At 43.7% G+C, this 23,852-nt stretch overlaps 1 protein-coding gene across 2 annotated transcripts; it reads left to right on the forward strand.

Moving 5' to 3' along the window:
* The first annotated feature begins 841 nt into the window (after positions 1-841).
* Positions 842-21,189, forward strand: LOC138664536 (uncharacterized). 2 transcript variants are annotated; one of them, XR_011318360.1, is made up of 6 exons: positions 842-979; positions 4,672-6,169; positions 13,242-13,421; positions 13,648-13,771; positions 18,246-19,834; positions 19,942-21,189. XR_011318360.1 is itself a non-coding variant. In XM_069751323.1 (5 exons), the coding sequence occupies exons 1-5, from the start codon at positions 865-867 to the stop codon at positions 18,291-18,293; spliced, it is 1,965 nt and encodes a 654-aa protein (XP_069607424.1). In that variant the 5' UTR covers positions 842-864; the 3' UTR covers positions 18,294-19,847. The 2 variants fall into 2 exon arrangements, 1 of the variants encoding a protein (XP_069607424.1); XM_069751323.1 differs by lacking the exon at positions 19,942-21,189 and having other exon boundaries at positions 18,246-19,847.
* Positions 21,190-23,852: the final 2,663 nt, after the last annotated feature.

Below are 23,852 nucleotides of genomic sequence, written 5' to 3' on the forward strand. Positions count from 1 at the left end.
ACGGTGGACTTGCACAAGTCTGGCTCATCCTTGGGTACAATTTCAAGATACATGAAGGTGCACTGAATCATTTATCAGAGTGCAATCCGAATTTTTAACAGAGATCAGTATGAGCCCCAACACAGTCCCTCCTCAGTATAAGCCTGCAGTGGTTGTATACTCCAAAACACACATGGCTGAGAGCAGAGGTAAAAGAGCTTTCCCAGGAGAGAAGTATAAATTTGTTTTCGTTATACTCAAGAGATAATCAATAATAATAGATTATTTCTGAATTATCCCATAAGAAATAAGCTGGCCATACATCTTAGACTAATCTGCACGACCACGATACACAATTAATCTCGGGTTGGTCAAAATTGCATATGAATGTGAAGGGTGCAGGTCACTGCCAGTCCTCTTGGAACAACGTATTAGGAATATTGAAATCCAACATGCCCAATCTTTCTTTTCCTCAACCCGCCTAAACATTAGATGTTAGATACTGCCTCCTAATTCTGCAGGTTCTTTCTGTGTTGATCTGTGCAACTTATAGACCCTAGTGGATACTGATTTTTTCCCAAAGTCACATGCAAAAAAAGGCTCTTTTTTTACTGGATCTTTAGTGTCATAGCCTGGGATCCTTTGGTACGCTGGTGGACCAATCGAACACTGGGTCCAATCTACATGTTACCATCTTTACATATAGATCAATCTGTAAAACAGTTGGAAAGGCAGGGAGGGAGGCACAAGCTATATTTCCCACGCGCTTGAAATAGAATCAAGATCCTAATTAGAGATGGGAATTGGATGAAGTACACAGAAGAGGTAACGCTATAATAAAGCACATAAGATCTCACAGACTCCATGTGAGATCACTTACCCTGGATGCAGAGCTGCACAGGACAAGCTGGGAACATATTAGGGACATTATTTTGGAGGATGCGGCTCAATAGTTTTGTGCTTTGCTGTCTCGGACATTTATTCTGTATTGCTGGAGCAGGTAAGTCCTTCAAGAAGGGGAGTAGACACAGTATGTGGTTGTGAAACGATTTCTGATATGTGCATGGTAATAAATGGTGATAAGCGAATATACTCGTTACTCGAGATTTCTCGAGCATGCTCGGGGGTCCTCCGAGTATTTTTTAGTGCTCGGAGATTTAGTTTTTCTTGCCGCAGCTGAATGATTTACATCTGTTAGCCAGTATAAGTACATGTGGGGGTTGCCTGGTTGCTAGGGAATCCCCACATGTAATCAAGCTGGCTAACAGATGTAAATCATTCAGCTGTGGCAATAAAAACAAAATCTCCGAGCACTAAAAAATACTCGGAGGACCCCCGAGCATGCTCGAGAAATCTCAAGTAACAAGTATATTCGCTCATCACTAGTAATAAAGGAAGCCGTTCATTAGAAGCTATTGTAATCTCATATATTAGTATAGTGTCCAGCATAAAAAATAACAAGGACATAAAAAGTGTAATTCTTTAAGTCTCAATTGGTGGTGGGATGAAAAATAATATTTCCCACTCCCCCCCAGAAATAGCGCCACTCTCATCGATAGGCTGTGTCTGGTATTGCAACTCAGAATCCATTTAGTAGAGATTGTTCTCTTCCAAAGTAATGAGCAGCCAGAATTTTCATTAGAATTATACTAAACCAATTATCATTCCTGCATGTTATTATATATTAAACATTACTGGCTGCAGAGGAAAGAGAGACAACCAGGAAGATGTGCATGTGAATATGACATGCATTTATATACAGTGCTCAACATAAATGAAAGAAAGATTTTAATCAATATCTCATTGAAAACAAGAACATTTTCTGAAAATGTGACAAAACTGAATGTCATAGAACATTGTTCTCCCCCTAACATGAAAGTAAGGTAAAAAATACAACTTTCAGGACAGTTAGTTGATTAAAAAATGAATACACCCACATCAAAAACTTCTACATTTCTTATTTTGTATGAACTCAATTAATTTTAAGGACAGCACCAAGTCTTCTAAGCATGGAATAAACTAGATGGTATCATATTGTAACATCTATATTTTTCCATACTTCAGTAACGACCTCTTTTACAGCCTGGATGCTGGATGGAGGGTGATGTTCAACTTGTCTCCCCTCAGAATTCCCTATAGGTGGTCTGTGGGGTTCAGATCAAGAGACATTTGGCCACTGAATCACTTCCATCCTGTTCTTCTTTAGAAATACAATCAATATCTATCTATATAATCGTCTAAGGGGAACTTCTGTCTGTCTGTCTGTTTGTCTGTAACGGAAATCCCGCGTCACTGATTAACGCATACCACAAATCATGATGCACAGATATGGCAGAGAAATATAGGTATAGTACAATGCCAAAAATTTCACTTACGGTACTTCTTACATTACATGAGAGATATATATTGTAAACTCTACAATCAATAGCTCAGAAACCAGACAGTATAGTGCTCCATACTGTATTATGGGCACCACATAGTGCTCCATACAGAATAGTGAGCCCCATATATTGCTCAATACAGAATAATGGGCCCCATATAATGCTCCATACAGAATAATGGACCCCATATAATGCTCCATACAGAATAATGGACCCCATATAATGCTCCAAACAGAATAATGGACCCCATATAATGCCCCCATACATAATGAGCCATATATATTGCTCCATACAGAATAATGGACCCCATATAATGTTCCATACAGAATAATGGACCCCATATAATGCTCCAAATAGAATAATGGACCCCATATAATGCCCCATACATAATGAGCCATATATATTGCTGCATACAGAATAATGAACCCAATATAATGCCCCATACATAATGAGTTCCACCTTTTTTGCACTTTTTGGACTTTTGCACCCAAAAAATCTTCTGGGCCCTAGGCTGGAGACTGCCCCAGGACCTGCACGAGACTTCAGATCTATCTTCATACTGTTTGGAGACTTGGTACTGACAGGACCCCTTTGCCGCTGCTGTATCACTGCCTTGGAACCTGTCAATCACTGTCACTGCTGAGCACTTCCTCTGAATGAACTCTCCTCCACTACCACCTGACTCTTGACTGACTAGAAGCAGGAAGTGCTTCCCCTTCTTATCAGATCTAACCCCTCCCAGTGTGTGGGCTAATCCCAAGCTGTTAACTGTATACTACCCTTCGTGATGCAAACCATACCCCTATGCCTTGTAATATTTCCCCCCTCTGGACAGATCTCCCCAATCCCTGTAACTGGCCTTGAGACAGAACCGCCAGAAAAACTGAGACACAAACCGGCCATAAAGATAATATGCAAAACTTTTAAAAACGAACCCATAAAACATTCATTTTCACATTAACCATTCTTGACCCGACATCTTCTTCTACCCCACTACAGTTCCATGTCCTCTTCCCGCTTAAGGGAACTGGTTTGCCAGTGTGGCCGCTACTTAGCTTCTTTGATGCCTTGGAACTCCCACCCGGGGCACTCTCTTTGTCTCGCTCTCTCTGTTCTATCCTGGACCTTTATCTATCCGAGTTAACTTTATCTCTCATGTAACTTGGGGCTGTACTGCTAGGCGTCTGTCCCAGGATCTGTCTCCGGTGCATCACTTCTGTCCTTCTGTCAATTTTCCTTTTTCTGCTCAGGATCACGCTGTTCACTGTCTCAGTCTTCACTCACATCAGTGACAATCATGTCATGTGGCTCTGCTGACTAGTTAGACCATAGGTCACTGGGCACTAATTGATTTCTTAACAGGAAACTGTCTCTATCCCTTCTCCTTGTCTCCTCCCACTGTGGGCTAATCCCAAATATTAACCCTAACTCTCCCTACTGTCGGTCAAACTACAACCTACCACTAATAACACATCACAATACACATTACACATCAAGATACACATGTATTCAAGGGGGAACATAGGCAGCATGTTCATCTCCTTACACAACACTGTCTCAATCACTTGTATGAAGCTTTGGTGCCGTTCCCTTTAAAGTAGATGACTGGAGGTGCAACCATGCAATAACTGGTGGGATGTAGAGATCTGTCTCTGTTTTGGGGCTAAGAAGGCATCCCAGATATCAGCACAAGTATTGTATTACAGCATTATGCCATTAAGTGGTAGGAATATCCCTTTAAAGGAAATAATTATTTGGCCAAGAGATTTCAAGACTTAAAGTGGTTGTTTGGTCTAAATTGAGTGAGGCAGCTTGCCGTCTAGTGGGTGTAGGCTTCTAGTAGGGTGTAGGCCTTGCGCGCTCTGGCCAGGACGGGCTCTGGCTGGGAGTATTTATAACGCATACACCACAGTCGTTACTGGTTCAGAAACTGGAGAATCTTTGAGGCACAAAGTGTGTGCGCTGGGGGGATTCATAAGTCTGCAGCACACAGAGTAACTGCAGACTTGCGATTTAGACCAGACAATCCCTTTAGATAGGTTGTACAGGGGCCAGGGCTTAGGATAATATGACTGCTTCCGTTTAGAAAGATCACCCTCACCTGTTTATGAGCTGTGTTTAATTTTGCAGCTTGGTTACATTGAAATAAATGTGACTGAGATGCAATACCACACACAAACTATAAGAAACCCTTTTTTGTACCTCCATTACCCATGTAAAACTTTGCTGTCTGCATAAAGGCTAATTGTGTGTCATGGATACTGATGTGAAGGGACGACTTAATATTTTTCAAATTTTTTTTCCATGGTAGTGGATGAAATGGAAATAATGGAGGAGAGAAACATTTTAAAAGAGTTCTTGAAATACCCTTTAAATAACCCAAAGAAGGACCTTGATCTCCGAGTAGTAAGCTTTCATTTACGTCCGTTAACTAAGAAGTCTACAAATAATGGTTTGAAGAAAGTTGATAAAAGTCCTCACAGTGGTCACACCATACAGCTGGACTGGAGGAGGAAGGAAGGAGTGAAAGCATCAGTTAAACCCCAAACAAACCATAAGGCTCCTCTAATTAAGATACAAAAAGTGTATGAAAAAATGCAAAAACAATTTTCCCAGAGGAAAGATCAGTCAAAAAAGCACAACAAACCCCGAACGACTGATAAACTTGGAGAGCCAAAACTAATGAACCAAACAGAAGAAGGGGAGAGATACAAAGAGGTTAAACATAAGAATTTAAGGTCCAGAAGATTTGAACTTTTCTCCAAATCTTTTAGTAAGAAACAACTTAAAGGAGAAAAACAGTCAATATCTGGAAGAATCAAAGAATTCCAAATAAGTGAATTACCAGGGAACTGGGTAGATCACCTGACAGTACCTCCTATGAATGATGGGGAGGTATTAAATGAGGATGTCCAAGTAACATATCAATTTAGAGGAGAAAGCTCTAACGATACTCAACAAGTGGGTGTCCTACAGAAAAGAGATGAAAAAAAAGAAAAGCAGAAGGAGGTCAAATGGGATGGCTCAAGAGAACATGTTCCCCTGGATTATGCTAGACATCGAAAACTGAAATTCTTCTCAGAGAGTGGAGGAGAGGTGACTTCTAAAAAACCCGACCTCATAAAAGATCATCTGGAAGAAACTGAGGTGACTATTGCAAATGAACACTTCAGTTTTCCTCCTAATAGAGGAGCAGAACATCGTTCAGCGATAGTCCTTCCTACAAGTAATGGAGTCCGTAAGCTTCCTCCAGATAATCTGCAGTTTTGGAGAGTGCTGGTGCCTGTAGATGAAAAACCCTTAATAGATGTTTACTCTGATACTATACAGCCTGTAGAAACATTTACCAAACCCTATACAGGTGACCACCAGACTCCTCTCTTGTCACAAGGTGTCTTTCTTGTCAAAGAAGAAGGTAGTGGGCGGTATAATTCTATAAGTCCAAACCTTAAGAATAACATTGTGACTTTGACCTCAAAACAAGGTAAAGCTCAAACGACTAAAAAAACACCGGAATCTCTCCTGACACAATCCATAGCAGATATACAGCAGCCTTCATACAGCACATCCACAGCTCCTACCGATAGTAAAAGCAGTGAGGTACCAAGAGCCACAGACAGCAAAAAGTTACTGGATGGGATATTCAGCCGGTTGGAGGCAACAATGACACATAATCCTGGACCAATATATTGTAACCCTGGCTATAAGGAATATGGCGGTGTTTGTAAAAGTCAGTGTGACATTGGTGGCATCTCCTGTGGAAAGAATGGGCAGTGCGTTATTGTGGAAAATATTGGGGCAATGTGCAGGTTAGTATATCTGTATCAGTGAAAAGTCTTAAAGAGTAATTAAGCATTTATTTTATCATTTTTTTCATCATGGAAAGTTATAAGACTTTGCAAATCACAAGTAAATTTGTCTTTATTCCTGTAAAAAAAAATTGCATGCAAATTGCTACCAAATCCTCTGCCTTACCCCAGTCTATTTGCCTGCATTTAACAGCATTAATACCAGAGTGTACTCATTTGGAGTACAGATGATGACAGTGAAAGGGTCAGATCCTGAGTCTCACTAACTCTGGGGATAAGCTGCTGCAGGTGATTGTTCAGATAAGCACAACACTCAGAGGAGGAGACAGGTGCTGGCCCTCTCACAGCCATCATCAGTACTCCAAACGAGTATGTTCTGCTATCAATGCAGCTGAAGGCAGGCAACTAGACCAGGGAAAAGCAGAGGTTTGGAAGACATTTACATGTAATTTTATTTTACAGGACTTAGGACAAATTCCCGAATTATTATTTATTGTTAGAGCACCATTGATTCCATGGTGCTGAAGATGAGAATGGGTTAGATACCGGATACAAATTTAAAATACGGTGAACAAACTAACAATGACAGACAGGTACAGAGGGGAGAGGGCCCTGCCCTTGGGTTTACAATTCACCGGATAATGGGGAAGGAGACAGTAGGGTTGTGGCAGCTCCGGTAGTGGTGAGGTGGCATTGGGGTTATTGCAGGCTGTAAACTTTCATGCATGAAAATATGGGTTTTCAAGTTCTGTCTGAAAGCTCAGAATGTTGGAGACAATCGGACGTGTTGGCGCTCAGAATTCCAGATGATTATTATTATTTATTTATATAGCACAATTAATTCCATGGTGCTGTACATTAGACAGGGTTACATCAAAATACAATTATCACTTACATTAAACAAAACTAATAATGACAGACTGGTACAGAGGGGAGAGGACCCTGCCCTTGCGGGCTTACATTCTACAGGATTATGGGGAAGGAGACAGTAGGTTGAGGGTTGCAGTAGCTCCAATAGTGTTGAGGTGGCCGTGTGGTCATTACAGGTTGCAATCTTTTTTGAAGAGGTGGGTTTTCAGGTTTCTTTTGAAGGATCCAAATGTGGTGGATAACAGGACGTGTTGGGGCACAGAATTCCAGAGGATGGGGGATGCTCGGGAGAAGTCTTGGAGGTGATTGGGTGAGGAGCGAATAAGCGTGGAGGAGAGAAGGAGGTCTTGGGAGGACCGGAGATTACGTGAGGGAAGATATTGATAGATTAGTTCAAAAATATACGGAGGAGAAAGGTTATGGATGGCTTTGTAGGTCAGTGTTAGTATTTTAAACTGGATACGCTGGGAAATTGGGAGCCAGTGAAGGGATTTGCAAAGAGGGGAAGCAGGAGTGTAGCGAGGAGAGAGATTAATTAGTCGAGCAGCAGAGTTAAAGGGAACCTGTCACCCCGAAAATCGCGGGTGAGGTAATCCCACCGGCATCAGGGGCTTATCTCCAGCATTCTGTAATGCTGTAGATAAGCCCCCGATGTTACCTGAAAAAGGAGAAAAAGACGTTATATTATACTCACCCAGGGGCGGTCCCGCTGCTGGTCAGGTCGGATGGGCGTCTCCGGTCCGCTGCGGCGCCTCCCATCTTCCTTCCATGACGTCCTCTTCTGATCTTCAGCCACGGCTCCGGCGCAGGCGTACTTTGTTCTGCCCTCTTGAGGGCAGAGGATAGTACTGCAGTGCGCAGGCGTCGGAAAGGTCAGAGGCCCGGCGCCTGCGCACTGCAGTGCTTTGTCTGCCCTCAACAGGGCAGAGCAAAGTACGCCTGCGCCGGAGCCGTGGCTGAAGATCAGAAGAGGACGTCATGGAAAGAAGATGTGAGGCGCCGCAGCGGACCAGAGACACCCATCCGACCTGACCAGCAGCGGGACCGCCCCTGGGTGAGTATAATCTAACGTCTTTTTCTCCTTTTTCAGGTAACATCGGGGGCTTATCTACAGCATTACAGAATGCTGTAGATAAGCCCCTGATGCCGGTGGGCTTACCTCACCCGCGATTTTCGGGGTGACAGGTTCCCTTTAAGGAAGGACTGGAGGGGTGCGAGAGTGTTAGAAGGTAGGCCACAGAGGAGGATGTTGCAGTAGTCGAGGCGCAGAGATGATTAGGGCATGCACAAGCATTTTGGTAGAGTGAGGGTTGAGGAAAGGACAGATTCTGGAAGTATTTTTGAGCTGGAGGCAACAGGAGGTGGCGAGAGCTTGGATGTGCGTTTTTTTTAAGGACAGGGCAGAGTCAAGGGTTACTCCGAGGCAGCGGATTTTGGGGACAGGGGAAAGTGTGATTTAATTTATTTTGATAGATAGATCAGGTGGGGAACATATGCGAGATGGAGGAAAGATAATTAGTCCAGATTTGTCCACATTGAGCTTGAGGAAGCGAGAGGAGAAGGAGGATATGGCTGATAGACACTCTGGGATTCTGGAGAGCAGAGAAGTGACATCTGGTCCAGAGAGGTAGATCTGAGTGTTATCAGCATATAGATGGTACTGGAAGCCATAGGGCCTTATGAGTTAATGAGGAGATCCCAGATAGGGTGAGGACTTTGACCCCAAAGGAAGAAAGGATCTGTAGTAGGCAGTGGTCAACTGTGTCGAAGGCAGAGGACAGGTCTAGAAGGAGGAGTATAGAGAATTGTCTGTTAGCTTTGGCTGTAAGTCCTTAGTAATTTTGGTCAGGGCAGTCTCAGTGGAATGGTGGGGACGGAAGCCAGATTGTAGGTTGTCGAAGAGAGAGTTAGATGCAAAGTGAGAGGAAAGTTCAGCATGGACGTGCTGCCCAAGGAGTTTGGATGCAAATGGGAGCAAAGATATGGGGCGATAGCTGGACATAGCGCTTGGGTCAAGGGATGGCTTTTTGAGGATAGGTGTGATTGTGGCATGTTTGAAAGCAGTGGGGAAGGTATGATGGCGGATACTTGGGAGAAGTCTTGGAGGCGATTGGATGAGAAACGTACAGTATAAATGAGTCGCCCGCCAGGGCCGTAGGGTACTTGGTACCGGGTCCAGTACTTAAGGGGATGTGCCACAGCGGCGATCCGGTCCGTGGCCCTGGGCGCCCATGTAAAAGGGATATTGATTAAAGTTTATGTTCGTGAGTCGTGACGCCAGCTGTGGTATTCGGTCAGTAGGGACCAACGCTGCTTAAAAGGGTCCTCTGGGGTGATGTTATGGCAGCTAGATGGTATAACTTCCCACAGGTACGTAGGTCCCCAAGGCTCCCGGTTTATAAGTGAAGATGGAGAGAGGTGCAGTGAAGAACGAGGACACAGGTTTACAGTCTCTTTACCTGGTTTAGTGTAGTTTCAGGCAACCGCAGTCCAGAGCACCAGACAACAAGTACCGGCAGGGTCCGGCCATCTTGGAAGCAAATCCAGAGTCCTCTGACCAGGTAGAGGTAAAAGCCTTCCCCAAAGCACGGTGGTGTTGTAGTCCCTTACTGCCTATGGCTTCTAATAAGGTCCTCACATTTCCTCTCTGTCCTCCACATAGGTTAGGAAACAATCCGTATGACAGGTGAACTGGGCCTTTTTACAGGGTCTCTATCATGACCCGGGCCCCATAGTTATCACTGTGTCTCCTGGGTATCAAGATGGACAGGTGATTTACAATCCAGCTGTCCTTCCAGTTTCAGCCATGCCACTTTAGAGTTCAGCACGGCCATGGTCTTCCGGCTACCGGAATGTACGATAGCCAGGGAGGTAGCCACTTCACAGCTCTGTTTTCTTTCTCCTGCACTCGTTCTACAAGTTGTTCTTTCCTTCTGCTCTCTTCCTCCAGGAGCTGTAATAACTCAGACCACATGGCTCTTTCTGACCTTCTGACACTATATGTCAGTCTGCTCCTTTCTCTGTCCTCTGACAGAGTTCTAATGCTATCTAACTTCCTCTCCAGCCAGAATATAAGGAAGTTCCCCTTAATCCGGGTTCAGAGCTCCCTCTCCTGGCCTGGAGTATGAACGTGTTGTATGTAAGTGATTACCTGGTGAAAGTTATCCTTCATCGCTTCCTCTGGTGAAAGTTATCCTTCATCGCTGAAATACTTTGATAGGCCCACGTTCAGACACAAAGGTCTCAGAGTCAGACCCTGATCCAGGGATTGGTTGCACACCGACTGGGAGGCAAGGTTCAGGCATGGCAACACAGGGACCAGGGGTTTAGGTTCAGGACTAGCCGGACATGGACCACGGGACGAGGTTCAGGCCCTTGTTGCACTAGTACTAGGGACTTCAAGTTCAGGACTGGCCACACAAGGATCACAGACTTCGTGTTCAGAACTGGCCACACACGGCAAAGTGGACGAGGTTCAGGCCCTTGTTCCACTAGTAACAGGGACTTCGGGTTCAGGACTGGCCACACAAGGATCAGGGACTTCGGGTTCAGGACACTGACCACACCAGGACCAGGGGACCTCACAGTTCACTAGTAGGCTACCACACAATCTAATGATACTTGGCTGCTTGGCACCTCCCTATTGGGAAGGGTGCCTTTTAAACAAGGTGCTTCTCAGCTATTGGCTAGGAGCCATCTTGTAGGTGTACTCTATACTAAATGCCTGGGGGCATTTAACTTTGTGCGCAAATTGCCCCTTTAATAGCAGGGGAGCGCATGCACTAGATGCGCTGCCAGGAACTGTGACTCGTACAACACCAGTAGACAGGGAAAATGCCAGGGACCTGTGTGGAGGGGTAAGGGGTACCATGCATGGGTGCCACCAATAGCGTTACATAAGGAGGTCTTGTGAGGAACCGCGATTACTTATGGGATGATATCGGGATATTGGCACACAGATATTTGGAAAAGACAGATTATAGACAGAGTGACTCTCAAATTTTTATAGCTTCCGATGCTGGACAAGATTATATATACAGGTCCTTCTCAAAAAATTAGCATATAGTGTTAAATTTCATTATTTACCATAATGTAATGATTACAATTAAACTTTCATATATTATAGATTCATTATCCACCAACTGAAATTTGTCAGGTCTTTTATTGTTTTAGTACTGATGATTTTGGCATACAACTCCTGATAACCCAAAAAACCTGTCTCAATAAATTAGCATATTTCACCCATCCAATCAAATAAAAGAGTTTTTTAATAACAAACAAAAAAACCAACAAATAATAATGTTCAGTTATGCACTCAATACTTGGTCGGGAATCCTTTGGCAGAAATGACTGCTTCAATGCGGCGTGGCATGGAAGCAATCAGCCTGTGACACTGCTGAGATGTTATGGAGGCCCAGGATGCTTCAATAGCGGCCTTAAGCTCATCCAGAGTGTTGGGTCTTGCGTCTCTCAACTTTCTCTTCACAATATCCCACAGATTCTCTATGGGGTTCAGGTCAGGAGAGTTGGCAGGCCAATTGAGCACAGTAATACCATGGTCAGTAAACCATTTACCAGTGGTTTTGGCACTGTGAGCAGGTGCCAGGTCGTGCTGAAAAATGAAATCTTCATCTCCATAAAGCATTTCAGCCGATGGAAGCATGAAGTGCTCCAAAATCTCCTGATAGCTAGCTGCATTGACCCTGCCCTTGATGAAACACAGTGGACCAACACCAGCAGCTGACATGGCACCCCACACCATCACTGACTGTGGGTACTTGACACTGGACTTCAGGCATTTTGGCATTTCCTTCTCCCCAGTCTTCCTCCAGACTCTGGCACCTTGATTTCCGAATGACATGCAAAATTTGCTTTCATCAGAAAAAAGTACTTGGGACCACTTAGCAACAGTCCAGTGCTGCTTCTCTGTAGCTCAAAAGTGGCTTTACCTGGGGAATGCGGCACCTGTAGCCCATTTCCTGCACACGCCTGTGCACGGTGGCTCTGGATGTTTCCACACCAGACTCAGTCCACTGCTTCCTCAGGTTCCCCAAGGTCTGGAATCGGTCCTTCTCCACAATCTTCCTCAGGGTCCGGTCTCCTCTTCTCGTTGTACAGCGTTTTCTGCCACATTGTTTCCTTCCAACAGACTTACCATTGAGGTGCCTTGATACAGCACTCTGGGAACAGCCTATTTGTTGAGAAATTTCTTTCTGGGTCTTACCCTCTTGCTTGAGGGTGTCAATGATGGCCTTCTTGACATCTGTCAGGTCGCTAGTCTTACCCATGATGGGGGTTTTGAGTAATGAACCAGGCAGGGAGTTTATAAAAGCCTCAGGTATCTTTTGCATGTGTTTAGAGTTAATTAGTTGATTCAGAAGATTAGGGTAATAGGTCGTTTAGAGAACCATTTCTTGATATGCTAATTTATTGAGACAGGTTTTTTGGGTTATCAGGAGTTGTATGCCAAAATCATCAGTATTAAAACAATAAAAGACCTGACAAATTTCAGTTGGTGGATAATGAATCTATAATATATGAAAGTTTAATTGTAATCATTACATTATGGTAAATAATGAAATTTAACACTATATGCTAATTTTTTGAGAAGGACCTGTATATATATATATATATATATATATATATATATATATATATATATATATAATGAATGTTTAGCTATAGCTTATAAATGAGAGATACTGAATAGAGGACCCTACCCTCTAATAAATGGGATGTCCATCGCATCAAAAATATCTTTTTAGTTTTGAAATGTTAAGATAATGTCACTTACTAACATTATTTTTCAGACGTGCCCCAATGTACCAGTTTCAGCGCCCCAACTAGCAGCACATATTCCACGTCTGGTTTCATATGTTTCAATAGCTTAATCAGCCCCTTATTCCATCATGCCCGATACTGATACAGAGAAGGGGGCTGGCTTAGCTATTAAAGTGAACCAGTCATCCAGTTCCCTTTATATAAATCACTGTTCATGTACTGACAAGAGAAGCTCTTTCCTGCTCTTTATCAATGCCAACATGGAAGTGCAGTCCTATTTGGGGCCTTCAAACTTTTTACGTTATATTTTTTTTAACCTTTTATGAAATAATGCGATAAAGTCCAACAATACTAAACTTTTCGAACATGTACCCAGTATGTAATCTCTACAGCAATAAGACATAATTTACATTTGTCATAGGTGCTGGCAGATGAGTTCTCTGTGTTATGGAGGCGAGTGCTGCCGATCATCCCTCACCACGTTCCAGCTTGCGTGTGTCATTGGCGGGTGTTGTATTCTTCTGTCTGTGCTCCTGGCATTTCTCCCTTTCTTGATTAGGAAGGTGGACATTAAGGCGATTTCTAAATCTGTAAGAACTAGGTAAGTTATGCAAACTATTCTGCTTTCTAACCTGATAATTGATGAAATGTGCCTGTATATAAAAATGCATAAAAGTTCATGGATTATACAAATGAATGGCTATTTGGGAAAGTTGCAGCATGCCGCCCACATTGTGGAAAACTCATGCTACATAACCCATTCATCAAGAGTATTTTTTTTTCTGAAATTATGTAATTTTATTAATTAATTATCACTGCTTTCTCAGACTTTGGATTTCCACTCTGATGCCACAATCTAGCTCATCTTCATCTTCTCGATCTGTGGACTTCACCTCATGTTCAGATTATGAGTCTCTGTCAGATCCATCTACATTTCATTGCACAAAGGAGGTAAGGACTGATGTAACCAACAGCTAGACTGACAAAAATAAATGTAGGAAAAATATATGAGAAATCTGACAGACGGGTGAATCTATAGGAGTCCATAGGTAGCAGTTAGATAAAAGGATTCTCAGGATCCTGGTCCAGTGGCCACATTAGTAGTGGTGGTGGTGACCAAGTATGATGAACCTCTTCCTACCTGCCAACATCACCTGTTCCTCTTTAGAACAGAAGGTCCCAGCGACATTGTGCATTCATCATGCTGCAACGATCTTATCACAATGGCCTACTAATAAACTGTCGGGCTATGCCAGCTGATAGGAGGAGGTTCGTAATGCTCTGGTCCTGCAGCCTCAGACTGCCAACATGGCCACTGGACCGGGGAGCTACAAATCATTTTGTTCAATGCCAATAAAATTGGTAACTGGGTCCCCAAGGGCCACATATAATAAAATGCCAAGGATATAAATAACCTTAGGGAGATTGGGGGAGGGACCCTGTTACATGTTTTATATTGGGACCCAGGAGCTGAAGAAGCTGAAACTCCTAAACCCTTCATCCAATTTTAATGTGGATGCCCTCAAATGAAAGCTGAATGTCTGAACTTCAACTGCATCTGAATTGTTTTGTTTAAAATTCATTGTGGTAATGTCTATAACCAAAATTAGAAAAATGCTGTCTCTGTCCAAATATATATGAACGTAACAGTAAATACATGTATCACAGTGGATCTATAGTTATTAATTATAGGGCTGTGGACTGTGGCCTAGCATCAACCGTTGTAGGGTCAGGCTGCCTACCGTACTGGGGTGAAGGTTCAAAGTGCTAGAATTGGCCTGAAATACCAGAAAGCCTATTCGGTAATACAACCCTGCATGGGTGCATTTTGTGGAGGAGTTTTCAGGGGTTGATAGGTTTAGAACACCTCTTTCAGACTATGTGCACACATCAGGATTTTCTGTAGAATTTTCCTGAACAAAACCGAACTTTATCTGCAGGAAATCCGCATGCGTTTTTTTTGCGTTTTTGACACGTTTTTTTCCGTAGCTTCCCAATGCATTAAATAGCGGGAAAAACGCGAAAAATCTGCAAAATTCATGAACATGCTGCACTTTTTACCGCGATGTGTTTTTTTCGTGGAAAAAAATGCATCATGTGCACAAAAATTGCAGAATGCATTAAAAATGATGGGATGCTTATGTATGTGTTTTTTAACCCCTTTCTGACCTCGGACGGAATAGTACGTCCGAGGTCAGATCCCCTGCTTTGATGCGGGCTCCGGCGGTGAGCCCGCATCAAAGCCGGGACATGTCAGCTGTTTTGAACAGCTGACATGTGCCCGTAATAGGCGCGAGCAGAATCGCTATCTGCCCGCGCCTATTAACTAGTTAAATGCCGCTGTCAAACGCAGACAGCGGCATTTAACTACCGCATCCGGCCGGGCGGCCGGAAATGACGTCATCGCCGACCCCCGTCACATGATCGGGGGTCGGCGATGCGTCAGGATGGTAACCATAGAGGTCCTAGAGACCTCTATGGTTACTGATCACCGGTGGCTGTGAGCGCCACCCTGTGGTCGGCGCTCACAGCACACCTGCAATTCTCCTACATAGCAGCGAACAGCAGATCGCTGCTATGTAGCAGAGCCGATCGTGCTGTGCCTGCTTCTAGCCTCCCATGGAGGCTATTGAAGCATGGCAAAAGTAAAAAAAAGTAAAAAAAATGTGAAAAAAATAAAAAAATATAAAAGTTTAAATCACCCCCCTTTCGCCCCAATCAAAATAAATCAATAAAAAAAATATCAAATCTACACATATTTGGTATCGCCGCGCTCAAAATTGCCCGATCTATCAACTAAAAAAGCTGATCGCTAATCAGCGTAGCAAGAAAAAGATTTGAAACGCCAGAATTACGTTTTTTTGGTCGCCGCGACATTGCATTAAAATGCAATATCGGGCGATCAAAAGAAAGTATCTGCACCAAAATGCTATCATTAAAAATGTCATCTCGGCACGCAAAAAATAAGCCCTCAACCGACCCCAGATCATGAAAAATAGAGACGCTACGAGTATCGAAAAATGGCGCAATTTGTTTTTAGTTTGGAATTAATTTTCACCACTTAGGTAAAAAATAACCTAGACATATTTGGTGTCTATGAACTCGTACTGACCTGGAGAATCATAATGGCAGGTCAGTTTTAGCATTTAGTGAACCTAGCAAAAAAGCCAAGCAAAAAACAAGTGTGGGATTGCACTTTTTTGGCAATTTCACCGTTTTCTAGTACAAGACATGCTAAAACCAATGATGTTGTTCAAAAGTACAATTCGTCCCGCAAAAAATAAGCCCTCACATGGCCAAATTGATGGAAAAATAAAAAAGTTATGGCTCTGGGAAGGAGGGGAGTGAAAAACGAACACGGAATAACGAAATATCCCAAGGTCATGAAGGGGTTAAGCGTTTTTCCCATGGAAAAAACGCGAAAAATCCTGAAAGTGTGCACATAGCCTTTAGGAGATATTTAGTTAAAAGGTGGAGAAATAATTGTCTTAGCATGATGAAAAATATAAAAAATTAATATTTTTTCTATCTTTACCGATTCCATGCTGCCCCTCTTCCAGTGTGCAGCAAGGTCCCTGCCGGTCTCCTTGCTTCCACTCCATATAGGCTTGGCAGAATTCTGGCGTAAAGCACTTTGAAAAGTGGCAAAATTTGGTCAAAAATGAGGTTGCAACTTTTGGTGTTCTCACAACAGTTTTGCCTATCTCACCCAAAATGTGTGGAGCTGGGGCAGTAGGGGGCATGACAACGCCTGCTTGTTTAATTCTTGATGAGTTGTGGCGTACCTTATGCCACAAATCTTTCTATAGTCACTGACTGGAGTAAGATTTGTGGCAAGGCACACACTACTTGTCAGACACTCCTGATTAAATAAGAGGCATGTGCATCTTAATGAATAAGGAGAATCTGACTCCAGCACGCTCCCTTAGGCCGGTTTCACACGTCAGTGGCTCAGGTACGTGTGGTGACAGTTTCCTCACGTACCGGAGCCACTGACACACGTAGACACATAAAAATCAATGCATCTTTTCAGATGTCATTGATTTTTTGCGGACCGTGTCTCCGTGTGCCAAACACGGAGACATGTCAGTGTTCGTGGGAGCGCACGGATTACACGGACCCATTAAAGTCCGTGTGCAGTCCGTGTTCCGTGCAGGAGACAGCGCTACATTAAGCGCTGTCCCCCCCACTGGTGCTGAAGCCGCGATTCATATTTCATATAAATATGAATATTAGGCTGCCGTCACACTATCAGTATTTGGTCAGTATTTTACATCAGTATGTGTAAGCCAAAACCAGGAGTGGGACAATTGGAGGAAAAGTATCATAGAAACATATGCACCACTTCTGTGTTTATCACCCACTCCTGGTTTTGGCTGAGAAATACTGATGTAAAATACTGACCAAATACTGCTAGTGTGATGGCAGCCTTAGTGTTTAAAATGCAGATCCAGGTCCCCCCCCTCCCACCCCCTGTGCACACAACCCCCAACCCCCCCCCCCCCCCCGACCCCCTGTGCGCCCCCCCCCCCCCCCCCCGTGATTAAAATACTCACCTAGCTTCCGGATCCCTCGCCGCAGCGTCCTCTCCTGGCCGCAGCGTCTCCTGTATGCAGTCACGTGGGGCCGCCGATTAAAAACATGAATATGCGGCTCCGCCTCCCAAAGGGGATCTGCATTTTAAACACTAATATTCATATTTTCCCTGCAGCAAACGCTGCTGCAGGGAACATATGAATGGGGCTTCAGCACGATGCCGGGGACAGCGCTAAACTTTAGCGCTGTCTCCGGCACGCTCCGTGTGGTACCCAGTGGGCACACAGGCGGCACACGTGTGCCGCACGTGTGCCACACTGATGTACCACAGAAACGTAGGGCACATGGACATGGATAATTCCGGTACCGATTTTTTCCGGTACCGGAATTATCTGGACGTGTGGGACTGCCCTTACCAAGATTGGCATCTGGGGCTTACTGCTTACTGATCAGTGTAGGTCTGTTGGGAGACCAACAATGAAAAGCTGCCGGTCTACACTGATTTACTGTACTCTGCACTGTATCTGTGGTTGACTTGGAACATCGCAGGAGAAATTCAGAAGAGAACTTTGTCCCTTTGTAATCTGGATTGTTAACGATCCAAAGATCAGATATGTATTAAAACATTCAATAATGAGAAAAAATATAAGAGTAGATTTTTATCAACTTTATAAGTCGGAGCAAAAGGAACATGTACTGTACTTCTGTACAGATTGACTGCATATTCTGTTACCACCACTAGGAGGCAGTATTCAGCCATATTCTTCAGCATCATGGTGCAGATCTTCAGCAGTGGCTACAACTATTGTCATTGAATGTGCCTGTTAGCTGACATATTGCAGCACCTGCTATGGGAATAACAATATGTGGTTTCTCTTTATTGCGGCAGATGGCACGTAACTTCACCATGTGGCAGTGTGAGAGAACTCGGCTTTGAGACCACATCACATAAGTTCCCAAAAGTTGACCTGGAGGACCACAGATTATCGGGATGACCAGAAAATATTCCTGGATGAGTCTCTCTTTCTATAGAAAACCAATGCCTATGTCTTTCCAATCGAGACTTACATTTAATGGAGTGTCTTAATGTACACCTATAAAAACATAGCGTTGTGATAATTAAATGGAATCTGTCGTCAGGTTTTCGCCACCTAATCTGAGAGCAGCATTATGTAGGGGCAGAGACTCTGATTCCAGCAATGTGTCACTTACTGGGCTGCTTGCTGTAGTTTTGCTAAAATCAGTTTTACCAGCAGGAGATTATCACTAGAGGACTAGTAAACCTGCTGCCATGTAGTTTACAATATTCGTGAGTTCTGTATAACTAATTGGCAGATTTCTGCCTATGGACAGTGAACACAGAAAGGTGCCAATCAGTGATTTGGGTGGCGCTATACAGAGTTCAGCAATCAGGGTGTCTGTCTCTACATTATGCTGCTTGCACGCAGGGTAGCATAACCCTACTGACAGAATCCCCTAAAGGTATGTGTCCACGGGCCGTTTTACATCCGGACTAGCGGCGGATTGAACACTGCGTGGAGCCGCAGCGTTCAATCCGCAGCGTCCAGATGTTACAGCATAGTGGAGGGGATTTAATTAAATCCCGTCTCCACTATGCGTGGTAACACGCACCCGGCGGCCCTGCGACTCCGGACATGCGGTGCGTCTTTTTAGATCGCAGCATGTCCTCTTACCTTGCGGCGACGCTGCGCCGCCGCAAGGTAAAACACAGGACCCTATGTGTGGGGTGCGATGATTCCGGATGTGTGCAATGAACACATCCGACATCATCGCGTCTCCAGAAGGGGGCGGCGCTTTGGGCGGAGCGAGTTTTCCGCTCCGTCCAAAGCGCTGGCCATCCTGAACGTGGACACGTTCCCTTAGGCTACTTTCCCTTGATGAGCTTCTTTGGAGTTTTTGAACTGCACCATTTCTGCACCTATTATTTAAATTAAGTTGCTTGCGTTTTTTAACATGCATTTTTATTGCGTTTTTGATGCTGTGTTCTTTTTGTTTCTTTTTGGTGTGTCATATTTTAAATAAAGCTGCTTTGTTTTTGATACTTCCCGGTTTCTTGCTTTGACAAAACATTCTTGCTATACCTAAGTGTGGATTACATGCGTTCTTGATGATGCGTTTTCCCCTCTGAAATGCACTAAAAACGCACGGGCGTTCTTTTCCTGCAGATTTCCTGCATCTATTGCAAGTCTATGCACAAGAGTAAATTCATGTGTCGGATTTGAAACACGCACCGCAGGTCAGTTTACGCTGAGTAAAATTAAAGAATCCAATCCACTTCGCTAGAACTGTAGGACCTTGCGTCTGCGCCGCAGAAAATATGCAGCCTAAAAAACGCACCAAAAACTCATCATGGGAACGTAGCCTTACTGTTGCAGGACCGTAGTCCATCTGCTACATTGGTAGTATATGGCCACTGCCCTGCAAAACTTCTTGTACCTGCTTCCACAGTACCGCCGTGTCTCGCATGTGAAATCCCTCCTCCGGCGCCGGCACTCCGCAGCGGAGCGTGCAGCTCCATGTGTTGCTATGCGGCCGCACGCTCCGCTCTGGAGTGCCGGCGCCAGAGGAGGGATTTCACATGCGAGACACGGACGTGTTTCTCGCATGTGTGATCCCGGCCTATCAGTATCCCTCAGTCAAGTTATGGGGGGATGGGTGAAGGGCGAGAAAAGATATGCCTCCCTCACACCCCATTTCTAACCTCTTAAACGGAGTGGCATCTAAGATTACAGATATCTCCAAACGCAATAGCTACTCCCAAATGCCAGCTGTATTAAAAGCCGGCACCTGCCCTCTATGGCACAGTATGGTCTCCAGAGCCTGCACGTACACCACACATGTATGGTGGATGTCACCAACTGGTTAAAATGGAGCACCATATTTTGTTTTGTTAATAATTATTTTATTGTCAGAAAATATGTCTTTAATGTCATTCATGTGGTATTTGTGTTTTTTAAAGTTTGCATTTTTTTTAAGATTTTTTTTCATAAATGGGTTTTCTTGGACTAATCCTAATGGCCTCCCTGCAGGATAGAACAGTGAGTGGTCCGACTCATGGCCCCCCTCCAGATCAGCTGATTAAATGGTCGCAGCGCTCTTGCCCGTTTCTTTATTTCCCAGGCAGAGCACCATCTGCCTCCAGTCAAGAATTTGTCGTCCATTAGTCACTTATTGGATATCACCTACAGTTTACCAAAAACCAGATGTATCCCCTTAGTGAATGGTTGCGCTTAATAGCTGAATGCCTGAATACTGGAGATACCAGTGGAGATTAGGGCTGGTATGTAGAGATATCACATGCTGCATGACTAAGGCCAGGGTCAGATCAAGCAAAAGACATCTTCATTACCCACACCCATAATTATTTAAGCAGCTAGTGGGACGGAGCCGGTCAGTGATGACAGTTCCCTCTTTTCACTGTCAGTGGCCTCATGGTACACATCAAGTAACAGCCGGTGTGCATGAATGACAGTAGCTGTCTAAAAGCAAAAACAAGGCATTACATAGCATCTGTCTTCTTTTAGGTCAAGGAATCTTTGCTGAATAATTTTCACTAAATTAGCTTGACTACCTGGATATTGATGGAATAGATAATTAAAGGATAACCCCTTCTCAATCCCTATGTTTCCCCCTTGTAAAATAATAACACTTATACTCACCTCCGGTGCCGGGTCATTTCCAGCAGTGTCGGCACTGGCTTTCCCGAGGATCACGTGACATTATTATGTCACGCAATCCCTGCAGCCAATCAGCACTGGCTTAACGCTCTCCACCTTTTGACAAATCACATCCGGAGAAAGTGAGAGCAGCAGCTGAGAGAGTGAAGCCAGCGCCGTTTGGCCGCAAGGATCGCGTGACATAACAATGTTACACAATCCCCAGGAGAACCAGTGCCGACACTGCTAGAATATAGGGATTCAGAAGGGGTTGTCCGAGTAGTGGACAACCGCTTTAATAGCAGATCCTTTGGGGTCCAACATCCAGCACTTTCCAGGGAATTTAAATCTCTGCATGAAAAATTAGAGATAAGACCACTATAAAGGTTGTGTGTATGTTGGAGATGGTAGATTGTGAGCTCCATTGGGGACAGCTATTGCGAAATTTGAGAGCACCATTAATATTGGAAATAAATAACCCACTTTTTTTTCTGCAAAAGTGAAGAAACATAGAAATAATAAGAGAAACTGTGGTGTTCTCAAGGATGGATCAGTGGACGGCTGCTGACACTTCCTCAGTAACTTTGTTTGCTCCTGTGCTGAATATTCCACTGTGCATTTATAAAGTGCTTGTGGGTTTTGGCTTCTGTAATGAAGTCTTGTGGCCATTTCCTGAAGCAGTTCTTATCCTCTCTTCATTTATTTTTATCCGGCAATATCCAACTCCTCGGCTATGTCTCCTGGAAGACTGCTGCCTACATGCAATTCTTATGGGAATCACTCATATGTGAGACCCCCGTTCGTCTAAACTGGCTTGAGAGATTTTCTAAGGAGGTTCAAGCCAAGAAATACAAATGTGTAGGCATGGAAAGCCTGAGATATAAGAATACTAGCATTGATCTAATACTGCACTCTAATAATGCACTCTAAAAAGAGTTGGCAAATCTCCCATGGGGATGCTCAATCCTCTAAAAACCTCCTGCAGAGCATAGCTTCTCTGTAGTTCCTTGACCTTAGGGGGGTGAGGAAGGGATGTAAAGGGGGCATGAAACATGCGGTGGAAGACATCTGGAAAAAGGGCAAAGGTAGAAAACTCCTACATACTGTCACGACTCTGTTGCCAGGTGTCCCGAGACCAGGGGCTCCTTCCCGTCAGAAAACAAGTTATCAGCAATCTACAACATAAGTGATAATGTAATGATTGATGGGGTCTGACCACTAAAACCAGCATTGTTCTTAGAACGGGGCAGATCTACCTGCATTAGAATAGAGTGGCTCCCATACTCGACCGCCACTTCATTCACCCTTCAGGGTCTGCCAGGTATTGTGCTTGGCATTTTCCAGTAGCCACATAGAGCATTAATGCAACAGCAATCAGGTTTGCACAAGGTAGGAGTAAAAGTGTCCTCTTCGGGGATGAAAATTCTCTGTGCCGCCAATTAGTTTGGATCCCAGCAGTCAGACTCCACTGATCAATAACGTACCTCCTATCCTGTCGATAAGTGATAAGTTGGTTTCATTTGACAATCCCTGTAAGCTACATTCACATATCCATGTGAGTGTTACCATCCGAGAGAAACAATGTTTTTATTTTTCTACCAGGTGACATCCTAGTTGCTTCATTTTTTTTTCACATCCATTTTTTTCCGAGTGTAGTAGGTAGAACGTCTGAACATTTTTCATAAATTCACTCTTAACAATGGATTGGTTAAAAACAGATGTAACTCGGATGGAAAACTGAAAGTTAAAGTCTGTTGTATCTGTGTCATCCACTTTACATAGATCTCCATAGACTTTAGTGGTTGAGTCTGAGCCACAAAATAGTTGAGAGTAAAACATGCCCTGAGTTTCATGGACCAAGAGCACAAATCATTGTATGAATGAATGAAACTCTATGGGTCGTGTGCTGTCAAGAAAAAAAACAGCTTTAAGATGTACACAGCTGTGTGAATGGAACCTTGAATTGAAAGTAGCCTATTCAGAGAGGATGAGGACCTATTGGATGTAGCAATCCTAAAAGTCAATATCAAACCAATAACAAGCTTTGCCACATGACTTAGGATAAGAAGCTAAACCAGAAACTTGATTTGCAAACATGTGTTTCGGGGAGAGGAAGGAGGGATTCCTCTCCTCAGAACAAAGCATGAGATCTGCCTTGTGTAGGTGAGAGGCCTCTGCTGGGTTAGAGGGAACATATCTCATTGTGGAGAGGGTCAAGCCAGAGTAATGTCTCTCCTTCTGAAGAGTGCTGGCTAGCCAAATCAGATATCCTGCATTGCACTGAGGAGGGGCAAACACCACGAAACACGTGTCTGCAAATTGCTAAATCCAATAAGTGTCACTAGAGTTCAAGTCCTCTTCCCCTCTGAAGAGATTATTTTCATTTTCAGAGGAGCATTGCATGGCCTATACGTCTTCTTATGCTGGCTTGGCACTCTCCCCAAGGAGAAACGTTCCCCCTTAGAGTCTTAAATTGAAACATATATTTAATAGATTAGCAAGTCATAAGAGGCATAGTGGCAACTTTATGACTGTTACTTTGGAGACACATAGATCTGTGTATAAGCTGTTGTAAAAAAACATGCAAGCAATTTGTAATAAGAAAAAAAAATGGACAGGATCACCACTATAATTTTTGTTTGACAATCAGACAAAAAAAAAGCAACATGTATAGATCTCATCTCGTACTAAAGTAGATGTGTCAGTATAAATATACAGTTTTGTGCTACATTTTCAGTTTTTTATATATATATATATTATTACATTATGTTTCATATGTTTTTTAGGCTTTTACACGACATGATATATTCTGAATTTTT

Source organism: Ranitomeya imitator, chromosome 2 (genome assembly GCF_032444005.1).
Source record: "Ranitomeya imitator isolate aRanImi1 chromosome 2, aRanImi1.pri, whole genome shotgun sequence".
NCBI classification, from domain to species: domain Eukaryota; kingdom Metazoa; phylum Chordata; class Amphibia; order Anura; family Dendrobatidae; genus Ranitomeya; species Ranitomeya imitator.

What these genes read in the sequence shown, in the direction of transcription:
- LOC138664536 (XM_069751323.1), top strand. Translation starts at nt 865, where the DNA reads ATGCAGAGCTGCACAGGACAAGCTGGGAACATATTAGGGACATTATTT. An exon ending in AATATTGGGGCAATGTGCAG is followed by an intron (nt 6,170 to 13,241) that starts GTTAGTATATCT and finishes CATTTGTCATAG; the next exon opens with GTGCTGGCAGATGAGTTCTC. An exon ending in CATTTCATTGCACAAAGGAG is followed by an intron (nt 13,772 to 18,245) that starts GTAAGGACTGAT and finishes TTATTGCGGCAG; the next exon opens with ATGGCACGTAACTTCACCAT.